General features: G+C 51.1%; 1 protein-coding gene across 2 annotated transcripts in view; it reads right to left on the bottom strand.

The window, feature by feature from the left end:
- Positions 1 to 223: 223 nt before the first annotated feature.
- Positions 224 to 20,804, bottom strand: part of XPO6 (exportin 6) — a 55,499-nt gene continuing 34,918 nt past the window's right edge. For both annotated transcript variants that reach the window (XM_066197928.1, XM_066197929.1), the window contains exons 10-24: positions 19,561 to 19,669; positions 18,116 to 18,208; positions 16,063 to 16,132; positions 14,450 to 14,609; positions 13,222 to 13,314; positions 11,796 to 11,940; positions 11,033 to 11,179; positions 9,588 to 9,777; positions 8,811 to 8,966; positions 7,527 to 7,641; positions 6,862 to 7,033; positions 6,341 to 6,502; positions 3,689 to 3,787; positions 2,195 to 2,425; positions 224 to 939 (exon numbers count right to left, since the gene is read on the bottom strand). In XM_066197928.1, coding sequence (XP_066054025.1) covers positions 838 to 939; positions 2,195 to 2,425; positions 3,689 to 3,787; positions 6,341 to 6,502; positions 6,862 to 7,033; positions 7,527 to 7,641; positions 8,811 to 8,966; positions 9,588 to 9,777; positions 11,033 to 11,179; positions 11,796 to 11,940; positions 13,222 to 13,314; positions 14,450 to 14,609; positions 16,063 to 16,132; positions 18,116 to 18,208; positions 19,561 to 19,669 — 2,044 coding nt within the window. In that variant the 3' untranslated portion in view covers positions 224 to 837. The remainder of the gene's footprint in view (positions 940 to 2,194; positions 2,426 to 3,688; positions 3,788 to 6,340; positions 6,503 to 6,861; positions 7,034 to 7,526; positions 7,642 to 8,810; positions 8,967 to 9,587; positions 9,778 to 11,032; positions 11,180 to 11,795; positions 11,941 to 13,221; positions 13,315 to 14,449; positions 14,610 to 16,062; positions 16,133 to 18,115; positions 18,209 to 19,560; positions 19,670 to 20,804) is intronic.

Genomic DNA, 20,804 nt, shown 5'->3' with positions numbered 1-20,804 from the left:
GGAGGGAATGAATGGATCACCACAACATGTGACAGAAAACACAGGAGGAAAACTATGAGGAGACAGCAGAAGAAGCAGCCATCACTGATCTGCACCTTCCAAGAGCTGCTGGACGTGTTGGGATCCTTGCTGGCTGCTCCCCATTCCTGACCCTGGGAAAAGCTGTGGATCACACCGTGTTCATTTACAGAATGACCTAGAGGGAAACTAACCCAGCCCCAAGTTATTTAAAACAACAAAGTAAGCACTTTATTCCCATTAAGCATGTTGTTTTAGTATCACAATGGAATGATGAGAAAACGTTTAAAAAAAACCCAAAAAAGTCTCTAAATCCCCGCCAACATCGGGGAGGTTTTCAAGGCAATTTAAAAACAAAGGGAGTGACAGAAGTGCCAAACCAGTCCCAACGTCAGGAGACTCCTCCTCCGAGAGCTGGGCGGGGCAGGAAGGTGGAATGACACGAAGGTACGAATGTCTGAAGTGGTCTTTGGCGCTTCTGCCTCGTGTTTGATACGGACATGATCTCTCCAGACACCTCCAGATGCAACAAAGTGCTACAGGAGCAGAGGGAAAGCCCCGGGAGAGGGATTTCCCAACAGTCGGGATGCCCCGGGGGTGGGCATTAAGACACATCCTGCTGGCTCCAGCTGCGGCCTCGGGCTGGGCAGGGAGAACTCAAAGGAAGCGGTGGAGCGCGGTGAATCCAGGGCGGGGGCACGGGCAGGAGCCCGGCCTGCAGCGCCGGCACGGCACGGCCCGGCCCGGCAGCAGAGGGGGCGGTGGCGAACCGGGACACGGAGCTGTTCCCTGGGGAAGGGCAGCAGTCCAGTGCAGTCACTATAACTTCACAGTCCCCGGGGGCAGGCTGTCGTTGCACAGTCTGTAATAGCGCAGGTCATTCACCAGCCTGTGCACGTTCTGTGTGAACGAGGGCAGGTCCTGCAAGGGACACAACAACAACTGCTGGGAACGGACTCACGGCGCGGAGCAGAGAGGCACCGAGAGGGGCACACACCCCGCTGGTGTTCACACGGGAACAGATGCATCCTGACTCAGCCTGAGCCCAGGGAACTCCAGTTCCTTGGGGCAGAGATGGTTTCAGAGCTGGCTGACTGCAGGGATCCAGGCTCTGCTCCCATCTCTGGCTTCTCACGGTGCAGCCAGGCCCGAGAGGAATGGTCATGGAATCATGGAATGGTCTGGGCTGGGAAGGGCCTTTAAACTCATCCAGTGCCACCCCCTGCCATAGGCAGGGACACCTCCTACTGTCCCAGGCTGCTCCAAGCCCCAATGTCCAGCCTGGCCTTGGACACTTCCAGGGATCCAGGGGCAGCCACAGCTTCTCTGGGCACCCTGTGCCAGGGCCTCCCCACCCTCCCAGGGAATAATTCCTGCCCAATATCCCATCAAACCCTGCCCTCTGGCAGTGGGAAGCCATTTCCTTTGGCCTGTCCCTCCATCCCTTGTCCCAAGTCCCTCTCCAGCTCTCCTGGAGTCCCTTTAGGCCTCTCAGGTCTCCCTGGAGCTTCTCTTCCTCAGGTGAACACTCCCAGCTCTGAGCCTGGCTCCATGGCCAGATGCAGCACTAATTTCTTGCTGCCCTCCTGCCAAGGCTCCTGGCTATCATACACTCCCTAACAGGGGCTGATATTCCTGAAGAGCAGTTGCCTTCTAGAGCCAAGCAGTTTTCCCAGGGTCCATTCCTATCCTCACCCTTGGTCTCGAATTCCCATCCCCTCCCTCAGGGCAGGGAGCACTCAATGGATAGCCCTCAGTAGATGGAAGCCAGAACCTGCTGCTCTGCCATCATATTCCACACATTTCCTTCCCACACACGAGGGGTTTGCAGGAATTGTGAGCCTTTGCAGGTACTCTGCTGTTGTCCTTACTGTAACCCTCAAACATCTGGCCAGCAGCTGGAGCGAGATTTAGGCAAGGACCTGAGCATCCCACTCAGCAATGCCAGCCTATTCCAAAGAAAACTTCCTCCAGGAAACACAATCCCTGACTCCCACAGCATCCTGCAGCCTGAGGCATGAGATGGCAGCTCTGCTACCTGCAGTGAGAAATCCTTGCCTGGGGATTGCTGAGCATGGAAGCGTTGGGAACAAAAGGCACTGCCTGGAGACATTCCCAGCTGTGCTCTGGGGGAGCCCTGCGCATCCTGGGAACACCACAATGTTCCCCTCCTTACCCTGTCCATTTTGAAATTCCTCCCCAGCACGTTCTTCTGGTTGGAGTCCACGCCGTCACAGCTGGCCAGGAACTCGGGCAGGAAGGCGGAGTAGAAGCCATCAAAGTCCACCGAGGCCATGTTGTAGGTGGCGATGCCGATCTCCTCCTGCAGCAGGTCGTGGGATTTGTGCACCAGCACCTGCAGCAGCACGTTCACAAACTGGAACAGCATGGTGGTCCTGAAGATCTTCTGCACAGAGAGAGGGGCACAGGGTTAAGGGATTTCACTCCTCCCACAGGAGGACAAATCCAGCATGGACAGAGCAGCCACAGCTTTGGCGGCATCTGCAAACTCAGGTGAGCACTGAGATGATTTTCTAAGCCAAGCCAGATCAAAAATGGCTAAAACAAGCTCAGTTAGTATCAGCTTGAAAGTTAATGTTGAATTTGGCCGCACTTACCTCATGATTTGAGGCTTAGACCTTGGGACACCTTCGAGCCCCTTTCAGTGCCTAAAGGGGCTCCAGGAGAGCTGGAGAGGGACTGGGGACAAGGGATGGAGGGACTGACAAGGGGGAATGGGTTCCATTGCCAGAGGGCAGGGATGGATGGGATATTGGGAAGGAATTGTTCCCTGGGAGAGTGGGGAGGCCCTGGCACAGGGTGCCCAGAGAAGCTGTGGCTGCCCCTGGATCCCTGGAAGTATCCAAGGCCAGGTTGGACAGGGCTTTGAGCAACGTGGGATGGTGGAAGGTGTCCCTGCCTATGGCAGGGGGATAAAAATAAATCAGCTTTACAGCCCCATCCAACCCAGACCATTCCATGATTCCATGCTCTGACCAAGTTTTAAGCATTGGTAAAGCCACCAGCGTCAAGTCCCGCTCCAATTCCAGCCAGGTGTACCCTGTACAGTGTTCTTGGGAGCCAGGGAATGTGGCCAGATGCCTGAAGTCTGCCCCAGGCACCTGTGAACACCAAGGGCTGCCCTTCAAGTGTGACCACATCTGATGAGAAACTGAAAGCTCTGCTTTCCCAGGCTGATCAGATTCCCTGGATTCCAGATTTAATCCCTGATGGCAGCAGCTAAGGGTAGGTTACAGGGCCTGGAGGATGGGTCCAAAGAGAGATGGAGATTCCCAAGTGGCAGTGACCTGGGAATACTGGATACCTGCAGCTGCCCAGGCGGGAATGCTGGAGGCACTCACTGTCCCACTGGTGATCCCAATTCCTGCAAACCTCACTGTCACTGTGTGTTCTCCGCTTTCCCTCACTGTCAGAGGAGGGAACACATCCAGGCTTTGTCTGACTGGAGCTGGGATCCCTCCCATTCCCAGTTCCCGGTATCAGAGGGGTGGTAACTTCATTCCAACCCCCTGGAGCAAGGCAACCACCCGAAGGCTGCAGCACAAAACCCCCAAATCCTGACCTGGACTTCCAAGTAGCTTAAAACCAGTCCCAGGACAGCTCCCACCTCTTCCCATGGACAGAGAGCACAGGCTCAGGTAGGACCCACCTTGTGGTACAACTTCTGCTTCGTGTTCAGTGTCTCCAGGTAGAAGAGGTTCTGCTTGAACAGGTGAATGTCAGGCTGCAGGAAAGACTGGCCAAACGCCTGGGAACAAAGCACAGTGGGAGGAAGGGGATGGAGACCACCACAAACATCACACCTGCCAGGCAAAACAACAGCGTTTTCACCCTGACACCAGGACAAACCCCTGGGAGTCAAGATAACAAGAGACAGGCAGCTGTTCCAATCACCCGTGCTGCCACCAGATCCACGGGAATGGCATTTTGGTGGGAACATGAGCATATCCCTGCAGAGCAGCTGCTAAGCTGGCTCCACTGGGAACAAGCAGGCCAAGCTGGCACTGGAGAGGGCCAGGGATGCTGAAGCCAGCTCCCTGGGCAGGCAGGCTGCTCAGGAAGGGTAGGGCTGTTCCTCAGGGAGGTCACCTAAGGCACCACAGCATGGGGGAACAGACCAGGACACACCCCAGGGTGGGCCCTCAGTCTCAGCCAGGAGCCCAAGCAGATGTCACTGGCCTGATTTAGGATTTGGAGATGGGCCCTGGGAGCCTGTGCAGTGAAGAGCCCAGAACAAAACTTGCTGGAGCCTGAGCTGGTCTGGCAGGGCTGCACAGTGTGTGATCAAACATCTTTTCCACCCTGAACACCTCCAAAACACTGCACAGGGGATGAAGGTGGATGAGGTCAGCTCTGTACAGAGACAGGCAGCAGGATTTTAACAGTTCCTCTTCAAGGCATTGCGAACAGAAGAGTTTATTCTCCCACATGACCCATTTATTGTCAAATGGACAAAAATGACCCAGATCCCATCAAGACTGAGCCAGTTCTGGCCTTAGATCTCAGGTGGAAATCAGCATACAAACTATTAATATCCCCCACACAAAGCACTGGCTGTGGGAACACTTACAGAACATTAAACAAGAGGTTTTTATCAGAGCAACAAGAGCCAAGGAGTAAAACAAGCAGTGCAGTATTGTCACCCAGCCTGAATTGAGATTATTACATAAATATCTTCCAGAATGAGGCATTCAAGAGAGTTTGGAAGTTTTACACAGCTGCAGGTGAAAGAGACGCTTGGACAGCCCTGCACAGGAACCAGCCCGGGCTTCATTCATACCAAAAGGTGGCAGGAGAAGGGGAAAGCCAGAGAGAAACATGACCCAGTTTATGTCACTGCAAGAGCTCCCTCTCCACTTGTGCACCACAGAGGACCCAGTTTCTCCTGGCACTCCACGATGGGGAAACTCTCCCAAAGTCCTCCCACCTGCAGTCTAAGGAGATCTAGGAATTCAAGGGAACTCATCTGGCCAGCTCTGAATAAAGTAACACATGGAACACAGTCTGTTATTCTTAAAAATTCTACTGCCCCAACCTGAGAAGGTTGGAGCTGGCTCTGTGCACACGCTGTCCCTGCCTTCCAGGGCCTAAAGGGGCTCCAGGAGAGCTGCAGAGGGATTTGGGACAAGGGTCTGGAGAACGGAGAATGGCTTCCCACTGCCAGAGGGCAGGAATGGATATTGGGAAGGAATTGTTCCCTGGGAGGGAGGGGAAGCCCTGGCACAGGGTGCCCAGAGCAGCTGTGGCTGCCCCTGGATCCCTGGAAGTGTCCAAGGCAGGTTAGACAGGGCTTGGAGCAGCCTGGGACTGTGGAAGGTGTCCCTGCCCATGGCAGGGGTGGGACTGGATGGGCTTTAAGGTTCCTTCCAACCCAAACCATTCCATTACTCTCTATTCCCCAGGCCAAAGCCTGTCAGGTGTAACCCCACTGACCCTCCCCTACCAGGGTCTGTGGTGCAGCACTCAACAAGTCCATGGAAACCAAAAGACACTCAGGAAACCTTCCCTGCACTGACAGCTCTCCCCAGTACCAATCACAACACTCAGAATTAAATGGGTCAGTGGCAGCAATGTGTTTTCATTGCAGGATGAGGCTTGCAAAGGAATTAACATTGCTTTCTCATGCCTGCATGGCTCTGTGCCTTGAGCTCAGCAGCTGGGTCACTCCTCAGCAACGTTCATTTCCAGCAGTTTTGGGAGGCAAAACCTCACTCAAGACTCATCTAAAACCATCACCCACATGTGCCCATGTGGGACCCTCACAAGAACAGAGACACCGAGGGGCTGGAGCATGTCCAGGGGAGGGAACAGAGCTGGGGAAGGGGCTGGAGCACCAGGAGCAGCTGAGGGAGCTGGGAAAGGGGCTCAGCCTGGAGAAAAGGAGGTTCAGGGGGGACCTTGTGGCTCTGCACAACTCCCTGACTGGAGGGGACAGCTGGGGGGGTCGGGCTCTGCTCCCCAGAGACAGGATGAAAGGAAACAGCCTCAAGCTGTACCAGGGGAAGTTTAGGTTGGATATTGGGAAAATTCTTTATGGAAAGGGTGCTCAGGCACTGGCAGAGCTGCCCAGGGCAGTGGTGGCGTCACCATCCCTGCAGGGATTTAAAAGCTGTGTGGATGTGGCACTTGGGGATGTGTTTTAGTAGTGGCCTTGGCAGTGCTGGGGGAATGACTGGACTCGGTCTCAGAGGACTTTTCCAACCTCGATGATTCTGTGATCCCATATTTAATGCACTGCCCCAAGCAGGGTGTGCTCCCCTGCAGGACAGGTTCTGGGGAATGCTGGGAAGGGGTGAGTTACCTGCATGATGGCACTGAACTGGGCTTCGTTCTCCATCTGCTCTTCTGCCACTCCCCTCTGGACACTGGCCAGCACACTGGATTTGAAGAAGTACCTCCAGTTGTGGTGCAGGACCCGGAAGAGCAGCTCAAACAGCTCTGCTTTCACATCAGGGGATGAGCGCTGGCAGGACAGGGGACAGAGCTCAGAGCAGCTCCTCTGCTGGGATCCCACCCCAAGCCCTGGATCCCTCCCACCCAGTGCTGCAGCCAAGCATCAAAGCACTTCTCCTTAGGGAGCACCAGCAGCTGTAGGATCAGGCTGAGAACACATCGCTGACTCGGAGTTGTACCTCCTGCGTTGACCTCCCCAGTTTCAGCTTCTCTTCAAATCCCTGACAAAATCCTCCACCTACCCTGCTTCCAATCCCCCTGACTACTCCCCCACCCACAGGGTGTTTTCCCTCCACACTTGCAGCTCTTGGAAGGTCAAAGCTTCAACTGCTGCCACCCCCCAGCAATGCCTTCCCCTCCCTTGCCTACCTCTGCAATGATGGGATACACCTGCTCCATGCACAGGGAGATCACACTGGGCAGGAAGGGTTTGAACACCTGGCCTGGCTCCTGCACCACCACCTGCAGGATCTTCAGGAACTTTTCCACCACCCGGCAGCCGGTGCTGCCCTCGTGGAGGATGCTCTCTGCCAGCTGCTCCCTGGGATACAAACAGGTATTAGGAACATTGCCAGAGATCCAAAGGCTCACCTGGTTTCCTGGAAAGTAGGTGATGCCTCTAAAATGCTCAGTTAATACTGGCCAAGTACAGGAAGCCACAGAAGGGAGGGAGGTTGTGACTGAGGGTTGACAGACCCCTCTCCCGAACAAAAGATGAGTGAGGGGACACTCTCAGACTCTCAGACCTTGGGCAGGAGCTAAGAGGGAATGTGAGAGTCCAGTACAACGCCCCACACAGCCAGAAAGTCTGTGGTAGAGCTGGATTTGCACAGTGGCAGGTATGACTGCTGAGCATGCACTGGGGTCTCTCCAGACTTGGAAGTGTGTTCATCAGATTCAGCCCTGGGATGTGACAAAGTCTGGCCACAAAGGCTGGGAACAGCCCACTTTAGGGACAGGGACCAAGTGGCTGAGCAGCTCCTAAAACAAACCATCCTGAGGGTAAGGAAGAAGTGACCAGTGTTGGGCAGTACCTGGTGAACATGTTCAGGAAGGTCTGTATGATCTGCTCAGTGAAAGGCACTCCCATCTGCACCCTCAGGCCTTGGAACAGGGTGAGGAAAAAGCTCAGCATCTCATCTGTCACATCTAAGAGAAGAGAAAAGCAAAAGGAACATGTTAAGGAAATATCCAAGTGCATCAAGAAGTCTTTTATGTTTAAGTCTGAAGTTTGCTCCTCCTGTTCAGGGAACCCCATTTACTTTTGGGAATTTACCAACAGGGCTGTCTGAGAAACTGAAACCATCAGCTGGTTCCTACAGGGCTTCAGGATTGTTCATCCCCTTCCAAAAGCAGCCCAGGATGACAAGCACAGGCAGCACCAACCCCCCAGAACAACCACAACCCAGCCAGCAAGGCCTCAGTGTGCTCAGAGTGCTGGGAGAAAGCTCAGGGGCAGCTCCAGGCCCATCTCCTGTTCTCACTGCTCATACAGGGTTAACAGGAAACAGCAGGAAATCCCAAACATCCACACAGCTCGGGGTGGAGGAGACAGAATCCAGCTTGTTTTTCTGGCAGGATCTGAGAAGACCCTTCTATCTTCAGAAGCGAGCATGTGGTGATGCAGTGAGCTGGTCCTTCTTCCATCCCAATAAAGACTGGATAATCAAGCTGGAGCTGCCCAACTCCTCCCTCATCCCACAGCCTTTGATTGCCAATCAATGGCAGTTGATGAGGCTGCCGGCCTGTTCTGAAGACAACAGCTCCCAGCATCTTGCTGCTGCCTTGGATCCTCTGCTTTTCACTGCTCTTGTCTCCCCTCAACCCCCATCATTGAGAAAATCTCACCCAGCTCCAAGTGGAACAGCAGGAAGGACCCTGATGTGACACAAAACACAAAGCCAAAAGGCCGCCAAGTGACAGTCCTGGTTCCATCTCGGGAAAAATCCCCAAATCCCACATCATTTGACCCAATCTGATGACAACTTAGTCTTCAAGCTTCTGCAGAGAATGTAAATGGCAAATACAGCTAGAGAGGGTATGTTAAAGCTTTTTTTTTTTTTTTTTTTTTTTTCTTTTTTTTCTTTTTTTTTTTTTTTTTTTTTGTGCTCAGGACCAGCTCCTCTTTGAAACTGTGACAATCCTGCCTGGATCCTGGCTGGCAGGGATGTCCCTTCCCTGCTGTGCTTCAGCCCAGCTCTCCCAACACACCCAACTCACACACTCCACACCCACACCACAACTCTGTGCTGCTGCTCTGGGTGTTACCAGGAGCTCAGAAAGCTACTCACAGCATGACCCCTGGCCTGAGGTTATACCTGACTGATGAATGAAAGCTGGGAAGAGGGCTAGTGAGACCTGCACGGATTCTTGCAGCGACTGATAACAGATCTGCCGGGACTTGGTGGATTCTCCAGAGACACTTTCTACAATATCTTCCAGAACGCTCAGTGTCTGGTGGATGATCACTTTCGCTGCAAAACAAGAGGAGCGATGCTTCTTGCATGTGCCAAAACTGCTCACAGGTAAGAGGAAGAGAAATTAAGCTCACACACAGAGTAATTAAAACAACTGACGTGTGACACTGCAGATTTCTGAATGATTTCTAAAGTTATCCTCAATGAAAAAAAAACCAAAAATCACCCAAAACCATGCCCAAAGCATACACAGTAGTTTCCCTGCACTCCTGCCCAGAGTTTCCTTGCATTCCTCCCATATAAAGAAACCCTCTCCAGTACTTCCCAAGCCTGGAAGAAATTCTTATTTTCCCCCTTTGCTTTTTACAATGATGATCTTCGTTACCGCTGCTCCCAGCCAGTATTTCTGATACTACACCATGAGGTTGTTCAGTATTCCCAATGCAATCCTCACCTCCTCAACCCTGATCACACTTTAACGGAGGAGTTTACAGGTGACCTGTGCTGAGAGTGCCCTGTACAGAGCAGAAAAGCCTCCAAAAACAGAAAGAAAACACACCCTGCTCCTTTCCCACCCTCCCCGTACGCAAAATGGTTTCTCAGCCAAAATAATTACTGGCAAGTCAGCTTAACGACAGTCACCAGTGCAGCAGGAGTGAGCAGGACACTGGTACTTACTGTCCTCCAGCTGCACCTTCCTCTGGGGCAGGCTGGCCGTGGCCTTGAGCTGGCGGTAGTCCCTGGTGAGGGCGGACACGAGGCTGGCGTGGTTGGTGGAGCGCACGGCCCACTGCTGCTCGCTCTCGGGCAGGTTGGGCCAGGGCAGCAGCAGCACGTTGGACAGAGCCCTGCACACCAGCACCTGGGCCTGGAAGGGACACGAATCACAGCCAAGGAATGGTTTGGGTGGGAAGAGTCATGGAATGGCTTGGGTGGGAAGGGAGGTTAAAGCTCATCAGGTGTTCCACCCCTGCTTTGAGCATCTCTGATGTGCAGGAGGCTCTGGATGAGCTCTGCGGAGGTCCCTGGACACTGAGGATGGATTGCAGCTCCCAGAACACCCATACAGGTTATAAGGAGATACATATATAACCTTACAGGATATCAACACCTTACAGGATATAAACCCTGAGCTCCTGGTACCCACAAGGAGATGTGGGAGCAGGAAGCCGTCTACAAGACCGCAGACAGCACCAGGGTTGGACTGACAGCAAAACCATTGAGTCGTGGAATGGTTTGGGTTGAAGGGACCTTAAAGGTCACATAGTTCCAACCCCCTGCCACAGGCACAGACACCTTCCACCAGACCAAGCTGTTCCAAGCCCAGCCTGGCCTTGGGCACCTCTTGGGATGGGGCAGCCACAACTTCTCTGGGCAACATTAAGCAAAAAGACAAAGTTTCGATTTTTTTTCAGAGTTAATTTTTGCTAGAGCACAAGCCTGGAGTGAAGTGACATTTTATGGCTGTCCAAGACACCAACGGTGCTCATTGTTCAACAGCATAACAAGCCCAAGTGAAAACCACCAGCTCTGCAAAGAGAGAGAGAGAAGCAAAGCTCCAGGATTTAAGGCCTGGAAGCAGCTTCCAGCCCTGTCAGACCTTCCCTGCAGCGGTAAATCTCCGGTGTTTATAAGAACAAAGATGATTTTACTTTTATTACTCCTTGTCTGGTTTACAAGCTGAGCTTCTGCACTTGTGCAGCACTTTGTGCTTCCTTGCCAGCACACAACAAAACCATCCCAGCACTGTGGCTTGTCAGTGCTATAAATGGAATATATTCATATTATTTACATTGCTTCTGCAATATAAATGAGTTTCACAAAAACCTCCTTGTGTAGGTCAGAATCAACGTGCCTGTCCTGTAAAGATGCAGCAGAACTGGGGATGGTGTCAACAAATGAGGAAACAATCAGATCTAAGAGGTGCAGTTGTGTTTTTTCCTTGCACTGCTCCTTGAAACAGACCATTAATTACGTACAATACCACTGTAATTTGTGGATATCCACAATACAGAGATGACTGTTGCCCCTCCAGTTGATTTTTGAGGTTATCCTTCCCCACCTGAGGCACATCTTCCCAAGGACACCTGATTTCCCTGTGAGGCAGCTCTGGGCCAACTGACCTTGTCGGGGAGGCGCTGGGCAGAGGTGTCCGTGATCCTGTTGAACACCTTCTGCACGGCTGGGATGCTGATCAGGAACACCGGGCGCACCGTGGTGGCCAGGGACACCAGCAGGTGGCACGCAGACAGCAGCAGCTTCTCCTGCACCTGAGACACAGAGAGGGGTGCTCAGGCTGCCCAGTGCCACCAGCACACGCAGCCAGAGTCAGCTCACTGAGCTGCCAGGACCTGGGGGGTTGCAGCCGGGGGGGTCGGGCTCTGTTCCCAGGGAAAAGGGACAGGAGGAGAGGAAACGGCCTCAAGCTGTGCCAGGGGAGGTTTAGATTGGATTCTGGGGAAAGTTCTTCATGGAAAGGGTGGTCAGGCATAGGCTGCTCATGGCAGTCCCCATCCTTTGGAGGGATTTAAGAGCCACGTGGATGTGACATTTGGGGACATGGGTCAGTGGTGGCCTCGGCAGTACTGGAGGAATGGTTGGATTTGATCTTAGAGAGCTTTTCCTAAACAATTCTGTGATTTATTTGCCAACCAGAGCATAGCTGAGTTCCCTTAATACCACAAGAGAGAGAGACTTCCCTGCTTTCAAGCCATAAAATCATTCGACTGAGTTTAAAAGCCTTTAAGTTGCTTATGCTTGTGTTAGCCTGACTCCCAGTGCTGCTGGGACACCTCCCGTGGCTCTGGGACGCAGCCCCAGCTCCCAGCCCTCCCCAGCTGAGCAGAGTGCAGCCCCCAGCCCCCAGGGGAGCCAGGGGGGCAATACCTTGGAGCTGATGAGGGGGGTGATGGCCTCCAGCGCCGTGGACACCAGGGAGATGAACTGCTCAGGGTTCTGCCGGTGCACCTCGCTGTAGAACTGGGCCAGCCAGTGAGCGTAGGCCTGCAGGGCTGCCAGGGACTGGGCGTGCCTGGGGACACCAGGGGACACAGTGAGCACCGTAAGGGGACACGAGAGCGGCGTTCCAGGCAAAGCTGGCAGCGTGGTTTGTAAAAAATCCTCACTGCTTTCTTGGTTTTGGTTCTGGACCCACCAAGGCAAAGGTGTGAATTGATAAAGCTAAGTTATCACCAACTGGTACTTGACTAAAGACACTTCATAATCACACTTTTATCACGTGAAAATTGAGTCAGGATGTTTCAGAAAAGTGCCCCCCAAATGTGTGACAGTGTTGCTTTCTCAGGCAAGCATTAGAAAATGGACCACATTTCTTCTCTTGTTTGCATTAGAAACAAAATTAGGTCCATTAGAAAATGGACATTTCGTTTTTTCAGGGACAGGGAAAAGGGGCAACCCTTGCTGACATATCATGGAAAACACCTCCCCAGTTACTGTAAACCAGAAAAACCATGAAAACAACATCACCTGCACAAATTTCAGTGGCAATTAACTTGGGACTAATAAGAGAAATCCCATTAGTTATCCAGTGATATAGTGAAATCCAGTGGGAGTCTTCAAGGAGCTGCTGAAGGTGCAATTACAAACCAGAACAAGCGTTCAAACCTTAAATTCTGGTCACAGAACTCCAGCTGGCAGGGAACAGGTTTGTGCTGCACAGCCTCAGAAAGGGAGGGTCCCTAAAGTCTGTCACAGAGGTGCTCTGTGACCTGCAGCTCCAGGATTTCACACTGAATGTCAGGGCCTGGAGGGCAGGCAGTTGTTTGTCCCACAAATGGCTTGCACAGCTGCAAGGCTTATGTTTGTCTTGGAAGACAAGGATTGAAACCCTCAACTGGGAAAAACCTCTTTTACCTGAGCCACAGATCTGACTTCGGCAGCAAAAAAAAATCCATCAACTGGATTCATAAATAAACTACACAGTACACAGTGGATCCATTTCTTTAAAACATCACTGTTGTAACACTTATTTCCTCATTAGTTACCCTGCTTTTACAGCCACCAGCACAGGGCACAATCCCAGTTTGCTCTCAGAGCTGATTTAAGGGACATTTTTCCTCCTCAGCACAAACATGTTTTCCTTTAAACGACCTGGGTACTTCCATTAGAGGAAAGACTGGTCCAATATGCTGGCAGCAGCCTTGACTTCCATCAGCTGAAAAAGGTGCTTTGCTGGGGAGCTGCCAACAGCTGGAGAGGCTGTTTCCCAGAGTATCTGCCAAGGAGGGGTGTGAGCAGCAGATGCAGGAGATCCAACCCTTCCCACAGCAGTCTGGGTGCAGCCCACACTCACACATCGATGAGGTCAGGTTTCAGCACGGAGGGAACAGCGGTTTCGATGTTGTACAGCTTGATTTGGGATCCATACAACGTCACTTTCACCAACCTGCAGGAGAAAACACACGTGGCAGTGCAAAGGGACTGTACAAATCTGCTCCAGCACCTGATCTGGTGCAGCTCTTCCCCAGTCTGTGTCAATATTTAGCTAATACACAAATGAGACTTTGACCATTTGGCTTAAAATAATTCAGAGCCTACTGCACTGTTTGGGATAAAATGGAACAAGTCAGATGTTCCTGCACAGAAATGAAAACACAAAACCTGTGTAAAGGCCTGAAATTCTGCCATTTGTAACTACGTGCTAATTAAGTACCTTGGAGAGGAAGAATAAAATGTCTGCCCCTTCAGCTTTCACAGGTCTTTTCATTTAAGAGAAGAATCATGGAATCATCAAGGTTGGAAAAGACCTTGAAGATCACGAAGTCCAACCATCAAAGGAGGTTTTGGTGATTTAGTTTTGAAAGGAACAACTTTACTCAAATTCCACCTGTTATTTCATTGCCTCATAAATGCAGATGCTGGAACACAAGTCCCTCAACGTTTTCAAGTGACTGAGTTTATCTCATTCCACCCCTGCCATGGGCAGGGACACATCCCACCATCCCAGGCTGCTCTAAGCCCCATCCAACCTGGCCTTGGACACTTCCAGGGATCCAGGGGCAGCTACAGCAGCTCTGGGCACCCTGTGACAGGGCCTGCCCATCCTCCCAGGGAACCATTCCTTCCCAATATCCCATCCATCCCTGCCCTTTGCCAGTGGGAAGCCATTTCCCCCATCCTGGTACTTCATCCCTTGTAAATGGTCTCTCTCCATCTTCTTCCTGATGGCTCTTTCAGTTACTGGAAGGGTAACCAGGTCACCCCTGAGCTGTTTCTTTTCCAGGCTGAAACAATCCCAATTCTCCCAGCCTGGGTCCACAGCAGAGGGGCTCCAGCTCCACATCCTTCCTGTGCTGGGTCCCAGGGCTGGAGGCAGCTCTGCAGGTGGGATCTCACCTGAGCAGAGGGGCAGAACCCCCAACCCCTGCCGCCCACACCGGGGGCTCAGCCCAGCACAACCGCTGGCTTTACAACATTCCGGCCACCAAATCCCTCATACCCCAATCCCCTCCTGCCACGGGGAGGCAGAAGGAAGCCCTGTTTGTCACTGTGCCCGCAGGGGTGGCAGTGGCTGTACCCACCTCTCCACCACGGTGAGGGCGTCGTTGAACCTGGCGGCGAACACGTCTCCGGTGAAGTACTCGGCCAGGCGGCCCACGGCCTGCAGCAGCGAGCTCAGGTCCCTCAGGGAGCAGTGCAGCCTCCTGCAGTCGTTCTCTGCTGTGATGTTCAGCCTGTGACCTGCAGGGACACCATAGCCCATCAGCAACACTGCCACTCATCAGCCTTTCTCCAAGAGCTGCCCCCAGAGCTGGAAATCCCTGCTCACCCAAGGGAAAAAACCCACAACTCTGTGGTTAATCCCTGCAGCTCTTGGGGATGGGAAACCTGGGGACAAAGTGACAGGAAATGCAAAGTTTATTCCAATTACATGACAAGCATTCTTCTGAAATGAGCTCGGTACTGGGTCACAGGTCAGATGGCAGCACTGGCCAAGGCACTGCAGCACTGGAGCTTGGAAAGGAAGCTCAGTTCTTCTGACAACACTTCAGAGGCTGATAAAGATGTCAACGACTATTTCAGCCTTTTACACCTTTATTTCTTTCTCTATGGTGTTAATTCCTACACAAACAGGAGCCTTTCTGTTTTGTGCTGCCATCAGGAGCATTCTCAGCTCTGGAGAAGGTGGTTTTCCACCTGGAGAAGATGGTTTTTCACACTCCCTCTGCTGGCTACAGTTCCAGTGATCCCAGCGGCAGATTTGGGACAGAGAATTTGTGACTTCACTTCTGATGTGAGGTGTGCTGTGCGCTTCCGTATTTCTCAGGTACAAGAAACAATCTGCTAAGGAGATTTTCCAGCCACACACAATCCTCCTGCTGCTCAGGTGTGGACACCTGGGCTCAAACATTCCAGAGCTTCTACTAAAAAAGCAAATATGTTCTGCAACACCACCTTTTGAAGAAAATCAGATTTTATTTCCACTGACTGTATTTAATCTCCGATCAAGCTTTCAGCAAAAACCTCTCCATTTTGTGCCATTAATACAAACACAGGATCCTTTGCTCTGGGATGAGCAGGGAAGGTGGATCAGAGGCTCACTCTGGTCCCTTCCAAACCTATTCTGGGATTCTGAGCTCAATCCAGAGCTGCACCTGAGCTGCTGCTGCTGATCTAGCCCCCAAGACAGCTTCTAACACAGGCTGGTGCCACGGCACTAAACCCTACACACACTGCTTATCCTTGGGCTGAAATGATCCTAGAACTGGGAATACTTTTTCTGGAACTGGCTATACAACAGTCACCATTCTGCCATGTCCAGCAGTATTGGAGATGTGACAGATTCCTCTCCTGGTCAAAGCAGGAAATTTCAATATCACCTTAAGCTACAACCTCCCCTCAGGCAGATCTCACTACTGCTGCTTCCCTTGTTTCTCAGGAAGGAGCTGTAGTATTTGGTGCTGCACACCTGCTCTGAACACCTCTGGTATCTTCATTTCAAATACCAGAACAAGCCAATAAGAATAAATCACATTATGAGACTTCTGTCTGCTGATGGAGTTTAACTACTGAGCCATGAGACACCACAAAGGTTTGGATCACTGAATATAGAAAAAACAACACCAAAGCAGGTCGAGAGTGGTTTGGCAGTGATGAAAGAGGGAGGAGCACAGTGTTAGAGGGTGGTTATTACCTGTTCCTGAAGTGACCACGAACTGCTGGAGCCCCAGATATACTTCCAGGTTATCCTGCAGAACAGGAAACTGAAAGAAAGAAGAACTGATTGTGATCCTGAGGCTTGGCAGACAGTAACACCCTATTACTGATTGCTCTGCCAGAGCAGAGTTCTCTCATTTCTCCCCAGTGCCTTCAGACAGACATTTGGAGGAAGGGCAGGATGGACTCAGGGCTGACGCTGCATCCCACAACTTCCCAGGTCCTGACAGCTGTCAGGAAAACAGAGATCACTCCCTTGAAGGCACTGCCCTGTGGCACCTCTCCTTTGCCTCTAACCCCAGCAATCAGGCTGACAAGATAATGGTCTGACAGTGGAAGTGAGGGCACAGCACCAGGAATACACAGCTGGAGGTAGAACCCAGGCCAAGGAGCAGAGGAGCGGCAGAGTCTGAAGTGCAGTGTGAAGTGAGTCTGTGCTCACCCACCTCACCTGGAAGAATCACCTCAAAAGGTGATACTTAAAAACCTCCCAAAACATAATGCAACCAGAAAGTTGAGTTCGGTGCCTCCACCAGGGTACAGAAGGGAAGCAGTGCAGCGGCACTCTGCCAGCAAGCTGTAGGCTGCAGCAGCTGAAATTCCATGGGGAAACAGCCAGAGGAATAAACATCACAGTCCTCATGCACCCTGGTGTGGGAGCAGAGTGTCAGCCCAGCTCCATCACTCAGCAGTGACAGCAAACATGCCAGGCCCTGCTCGTAATTCAGCTGGAAAATATTTTTCAACCCTTTCAGCCTGGCAGAGCTCTGTTTAATTTCTGCTGGGGAAAAAAATGGTTGAAACTGGTGGTTGGCTTTATGGAAGTTCTCTTGCCCATCAGCAGAAGGAGCTGCAGCCTTTCCTTGCCCAGCATAGGATGGAGTAATGGCAGCTGCTGTCCACTGCTTTAATTATTTGCCACTGCTGGAACTCCTAAACTAACCACTGCACCCTGCAGCCACTGGGAAAAGCACTGGGAACTGCTTGACTCCACAAGAACTGGGAACAATGCAGGGCTCAGGAAAACACTCCCTAGCCATGCTGTGCTTAATTAACAGTGGAGTGTCTTTGCATAAGTGCCCGAGGGGCGTTTACAAAACCACAGAGCCTTCCTCATGTGAACATGTTACTCCAAGGAAGCCACATGCTCTGCTCCATCTGATCCATCTGCTCCCTGAAACACCCGCTCTGCTCCTCTGCACGGCAAAGCTGCACAGCAGCCTCTGCTTTTGTTCCCTCCTTCTACTGACAGCCATCCCCTGCTTCAAAAAAATAGCAACTGCAAAGGCACTTCAGGTCAGGCATCTTCTGTCTCTGCAGCAGCCCAGTTTTCTCTGCTTCTTGGGAATACAGTTCAGAGGTCGAGGTGTGCAGTGTTCCCAGCAGGATTAATGCACTTGCTGAGATCTCACTGCTGTTGTTTCCCTTTCTCCTCACCCAGCAAAACCCCACCTGGACTGCTCTGAATTCTGGGCCACACTTCCAGCCTCAAGATCTCTTCCTCAAAATTGTTATGATGCTACAAACCCAGACAAGTTTTACACCACCAAAGGCAGTGACAGCAGCTGAAGAGAAGCACTTATCCAGATCAGATCTGCTTCCCAATAGTCCAAGGCCTCTTGCCAGCATTTTTATCTAGCCTTTAATTATAATAAAGATTCCACTCTCTTTAAAGCCCTAATAATGACACTTATCTGCCCAATTCACAGCCCTGCCTCCAAAATAAAGGCCAAGATAAACAGCAGAGAGGAACTGCTGCCAAATGTTTACACTTTGAGAGGTGGGAATTTCTAAAGAGTGTCCACCAAGCTGGACTTAGACACTGAAGCACTCTCTTTGAAACACCAAGAAATGCAACAAAGCCAAAGAAATAATTTTTTCTCTTCAATTTCTAACCCTCCCTTGCCAAGTTTTGCAACAACCCAAGATTTCCCTACTTTTTTTTGGCACTGAGTTTCTATTAAAAAAAAAAAAATCCACAGCAGTTGGTGCTTATTCCACGTGGCACTCTGGGCCTGGGAAGGACTTACGAGTGTGGAGAAGGCGTGAGTTGGCAGGAGCTCCATGACTTTGGCCACCACTTCCAAGCTCTGGCGCAAGTACCGCTGCCACTCCGTTTGCTGCTGCAGACAAAAGGGACACTGGGGTGAGCACAGCCCTTCCCAGGGGAACACAGAGCTTTTGGGACACTGGGAAGGGAGGGACAGGAGGGAGGAACCGCCCAAAACAGACCCAAAGCAGCACCTTAGAGAAATGCAACATGCACAACCCACTTGGACTTATTTTCATATAGAATTCGTTCTGTTTTCACACAGAATTGATAAAACCAGGGGACAGTGCAGGAGAAGAGAGAAGAAAGAGTGGCAATAAGTTGATAGGTGAGTAAAACAATTATTTTAACAGTAAAAGACTCTTTCCACGCTCAGCTACACAGGTGATTGAGAAAGAAGTTGCCTGTTACCATCACAGCCCAAACCTGCCATTAATATGAGAAGGTAAAAATGGAACAAGAAACACACACAGGAACATAAACAACAGAATCAATAGCACCATGTTCTGATTTAATTTTGTCTTTAAATAATGAACTAAAGCCCTTTCCACGTTTTATATCAAAAGCTTAAAGTCTTGCAAGTATCATCATTTGCCACGCTGTTTCAGAAGTGTAAGGCCATCCTCATCAGGACTGCTCAAGATAATTTATACCCTTATTTGTGACATTATTATCACCATGGAAAGGCATTCAAACACCAATATGGTCTTTGCAGGGGTATGACAGCTAATTATCCAGATGACACAAGTGTCAAATGAATTGAGAAAATAATTTATTTTGCTTATGAAATGGTGCTGCTAGCAAGCTCAGAAGCTGAGGTGTCACCAGTCCTCAACACCCCAGAATTTAAAAATCTGTCTGATCCCATTCATGATGAAATTCCCTCTGCTCCTTCACCTACCCTCTTGTGACAGCTGACCTGCCCTTCCAGGGCTCTGGCCCCACCCATTTTGGCCACCTACTCCACTTCAACATTTATCAGCTTCAAGATGATTTTTATCTTTACTAACTTAGGAGAAATAAGCTTAAACACAGGCACCAACAATACACAGCTTCAAGCTTTTGCTTCAGAGATATTTTAGCATTTAAATTCCCAAGTGACCAGCAAATTAATTCCAAACTAATTAAAGACTTCAAATTCCAAAGGTGTCCAGACATGGACATCTGATACCTCTGACAATGAGAATGTAAGGATCTAAATTATTTCCCCAATAAGAACCAGGTTAAACCCAAAGGTTCCATCTTCAGTGTGACTTTTTGTGAAAGCATCCGAAGCTGTTTCACAGCTCAAACCCCACACAGAAGCGAGGGGAGAAGCAGCTGTTTAGCCCACACTCCCAAGTCCAAGGTCTGGAAAAGCCCCTCCAGGAGTCAGCAGTGCAAGGGTTCACATGTGGCCCTGTCCTGCCCAGCTGTGCTCCTTACATCATCATCCAGGGCCTCGTCATCCAGCTCCTCCAGCTGCGCCTGGTTATACCTGAACTGGATCCGGTTCAACACCTCTGTCAGCAGCAGAACCAAGGCATCTTCGTACCTGCAGCCACCAGGGAGACACACAAAGATGTGGATAAAACCATTCCAGCAAAGGGAATCTAAACCAGAACAGTTACACCAAGCAGCTCCTGGGATTCAAGGCATCGGCTCAGTTCAGGTCACAAGGTACCTGTAAGGAAACAGCCTTGGCAATACCGCATATCCCTCTGGAAGGGAAAGGGAGGATTGTCAGCAATAGGAACAGCTCCAGAGTTCAAAACAGGAAAAGCAGGAGCAGCTTGCCAGGAACATCACCAGGTGTCCACAAACGGGAGGCACCCAGAGCCTCTCATAGCCTGGGCTGTCCTCAGCAGCCTCTGCTGCTCTGCTCTGGGCACTGAATGAGGAACAGAGGTGGGACCTTGAGCCTCTCTGTGCTGCTATCTCCTTCCCCACACTGAAATTCAGGCCCTTCTCCCCTGAAACAAAGGCAGCCCCTCTCCTGCTCACACTGTAACACTGAAGGCACATCACTGAGATATCCCTGCACCTCTGGGAGCCAGAGAGCTGGTACGGAGCACACCAGAAAGCCAACAGAAATAATGCTAAGCTGCAAACTCAGCAGAGCCACAGTCACTCCTGGTGCCACAATACCAAACTTCAGGGATTTCAAGCAGGGTTAGTCTGATTTTTCTTTGAAAAGCCTTCTCAAAACAGCTGAGGTCTCATTAAAAAAAACCCGTTTTTTTTCCTAGGGAAAATCAGGTTGGAAAAACAGGCCTTAAAAAAGAGTACCAGACACAGGGCATGATGCAAGGCAAGTGTCAGATGTGACAGTCAGCTGTGCCACCAGCCAGGCAGCTGCAAGCTCTGGGCAAGGTGGCGTAACCTTGCATTTGGCAACTTCTCCAGCGGTCGAAGTGGCACTGTGTACAAAATGCAAAGTCTCTGAACCACAGAACAGGAAATGTCCTCTGTGCCCCTGTGCTGTAACCACTCCCAGACTGCCCAGCTCAAGAGTTCCCACGGTTCAGGGATGTGGAGATGTCAAAGGTGTCACAGAGGACAGACACAGAGGACAAAGAGCACAGCCCCAACCACTCAGGAGCCTTATTTATAATTTTGTAGTGTCACAGACCTAGAGACAGCTTTCTGTGACAATTTTCTCCACAAGCTGAGTGACCCCAACACAACAC

This window comes from Chamaea fasciata, unplaced genomic scaffold (assembly GCF_029207755.1).
Source record: "Chamaea fasciata isolate MVZ Bird 193981 ecotype frontalis unplaced genomic scaffold, bChaFas1.0.hap1 SCAF_16, whole genome shotgun sequence".
In the NCBI taxonomy this organism is placed as follows: Eukaryota; Metazoa; Chordata; class Aves; order Passeriformes; family Sylviidae; genus Chamaea; species Chamaea fasciata.
Note: the sequence above shows the minus strand (reverse complement) of the source record. Positions and strands in the feature narration are given on the sequence as shown.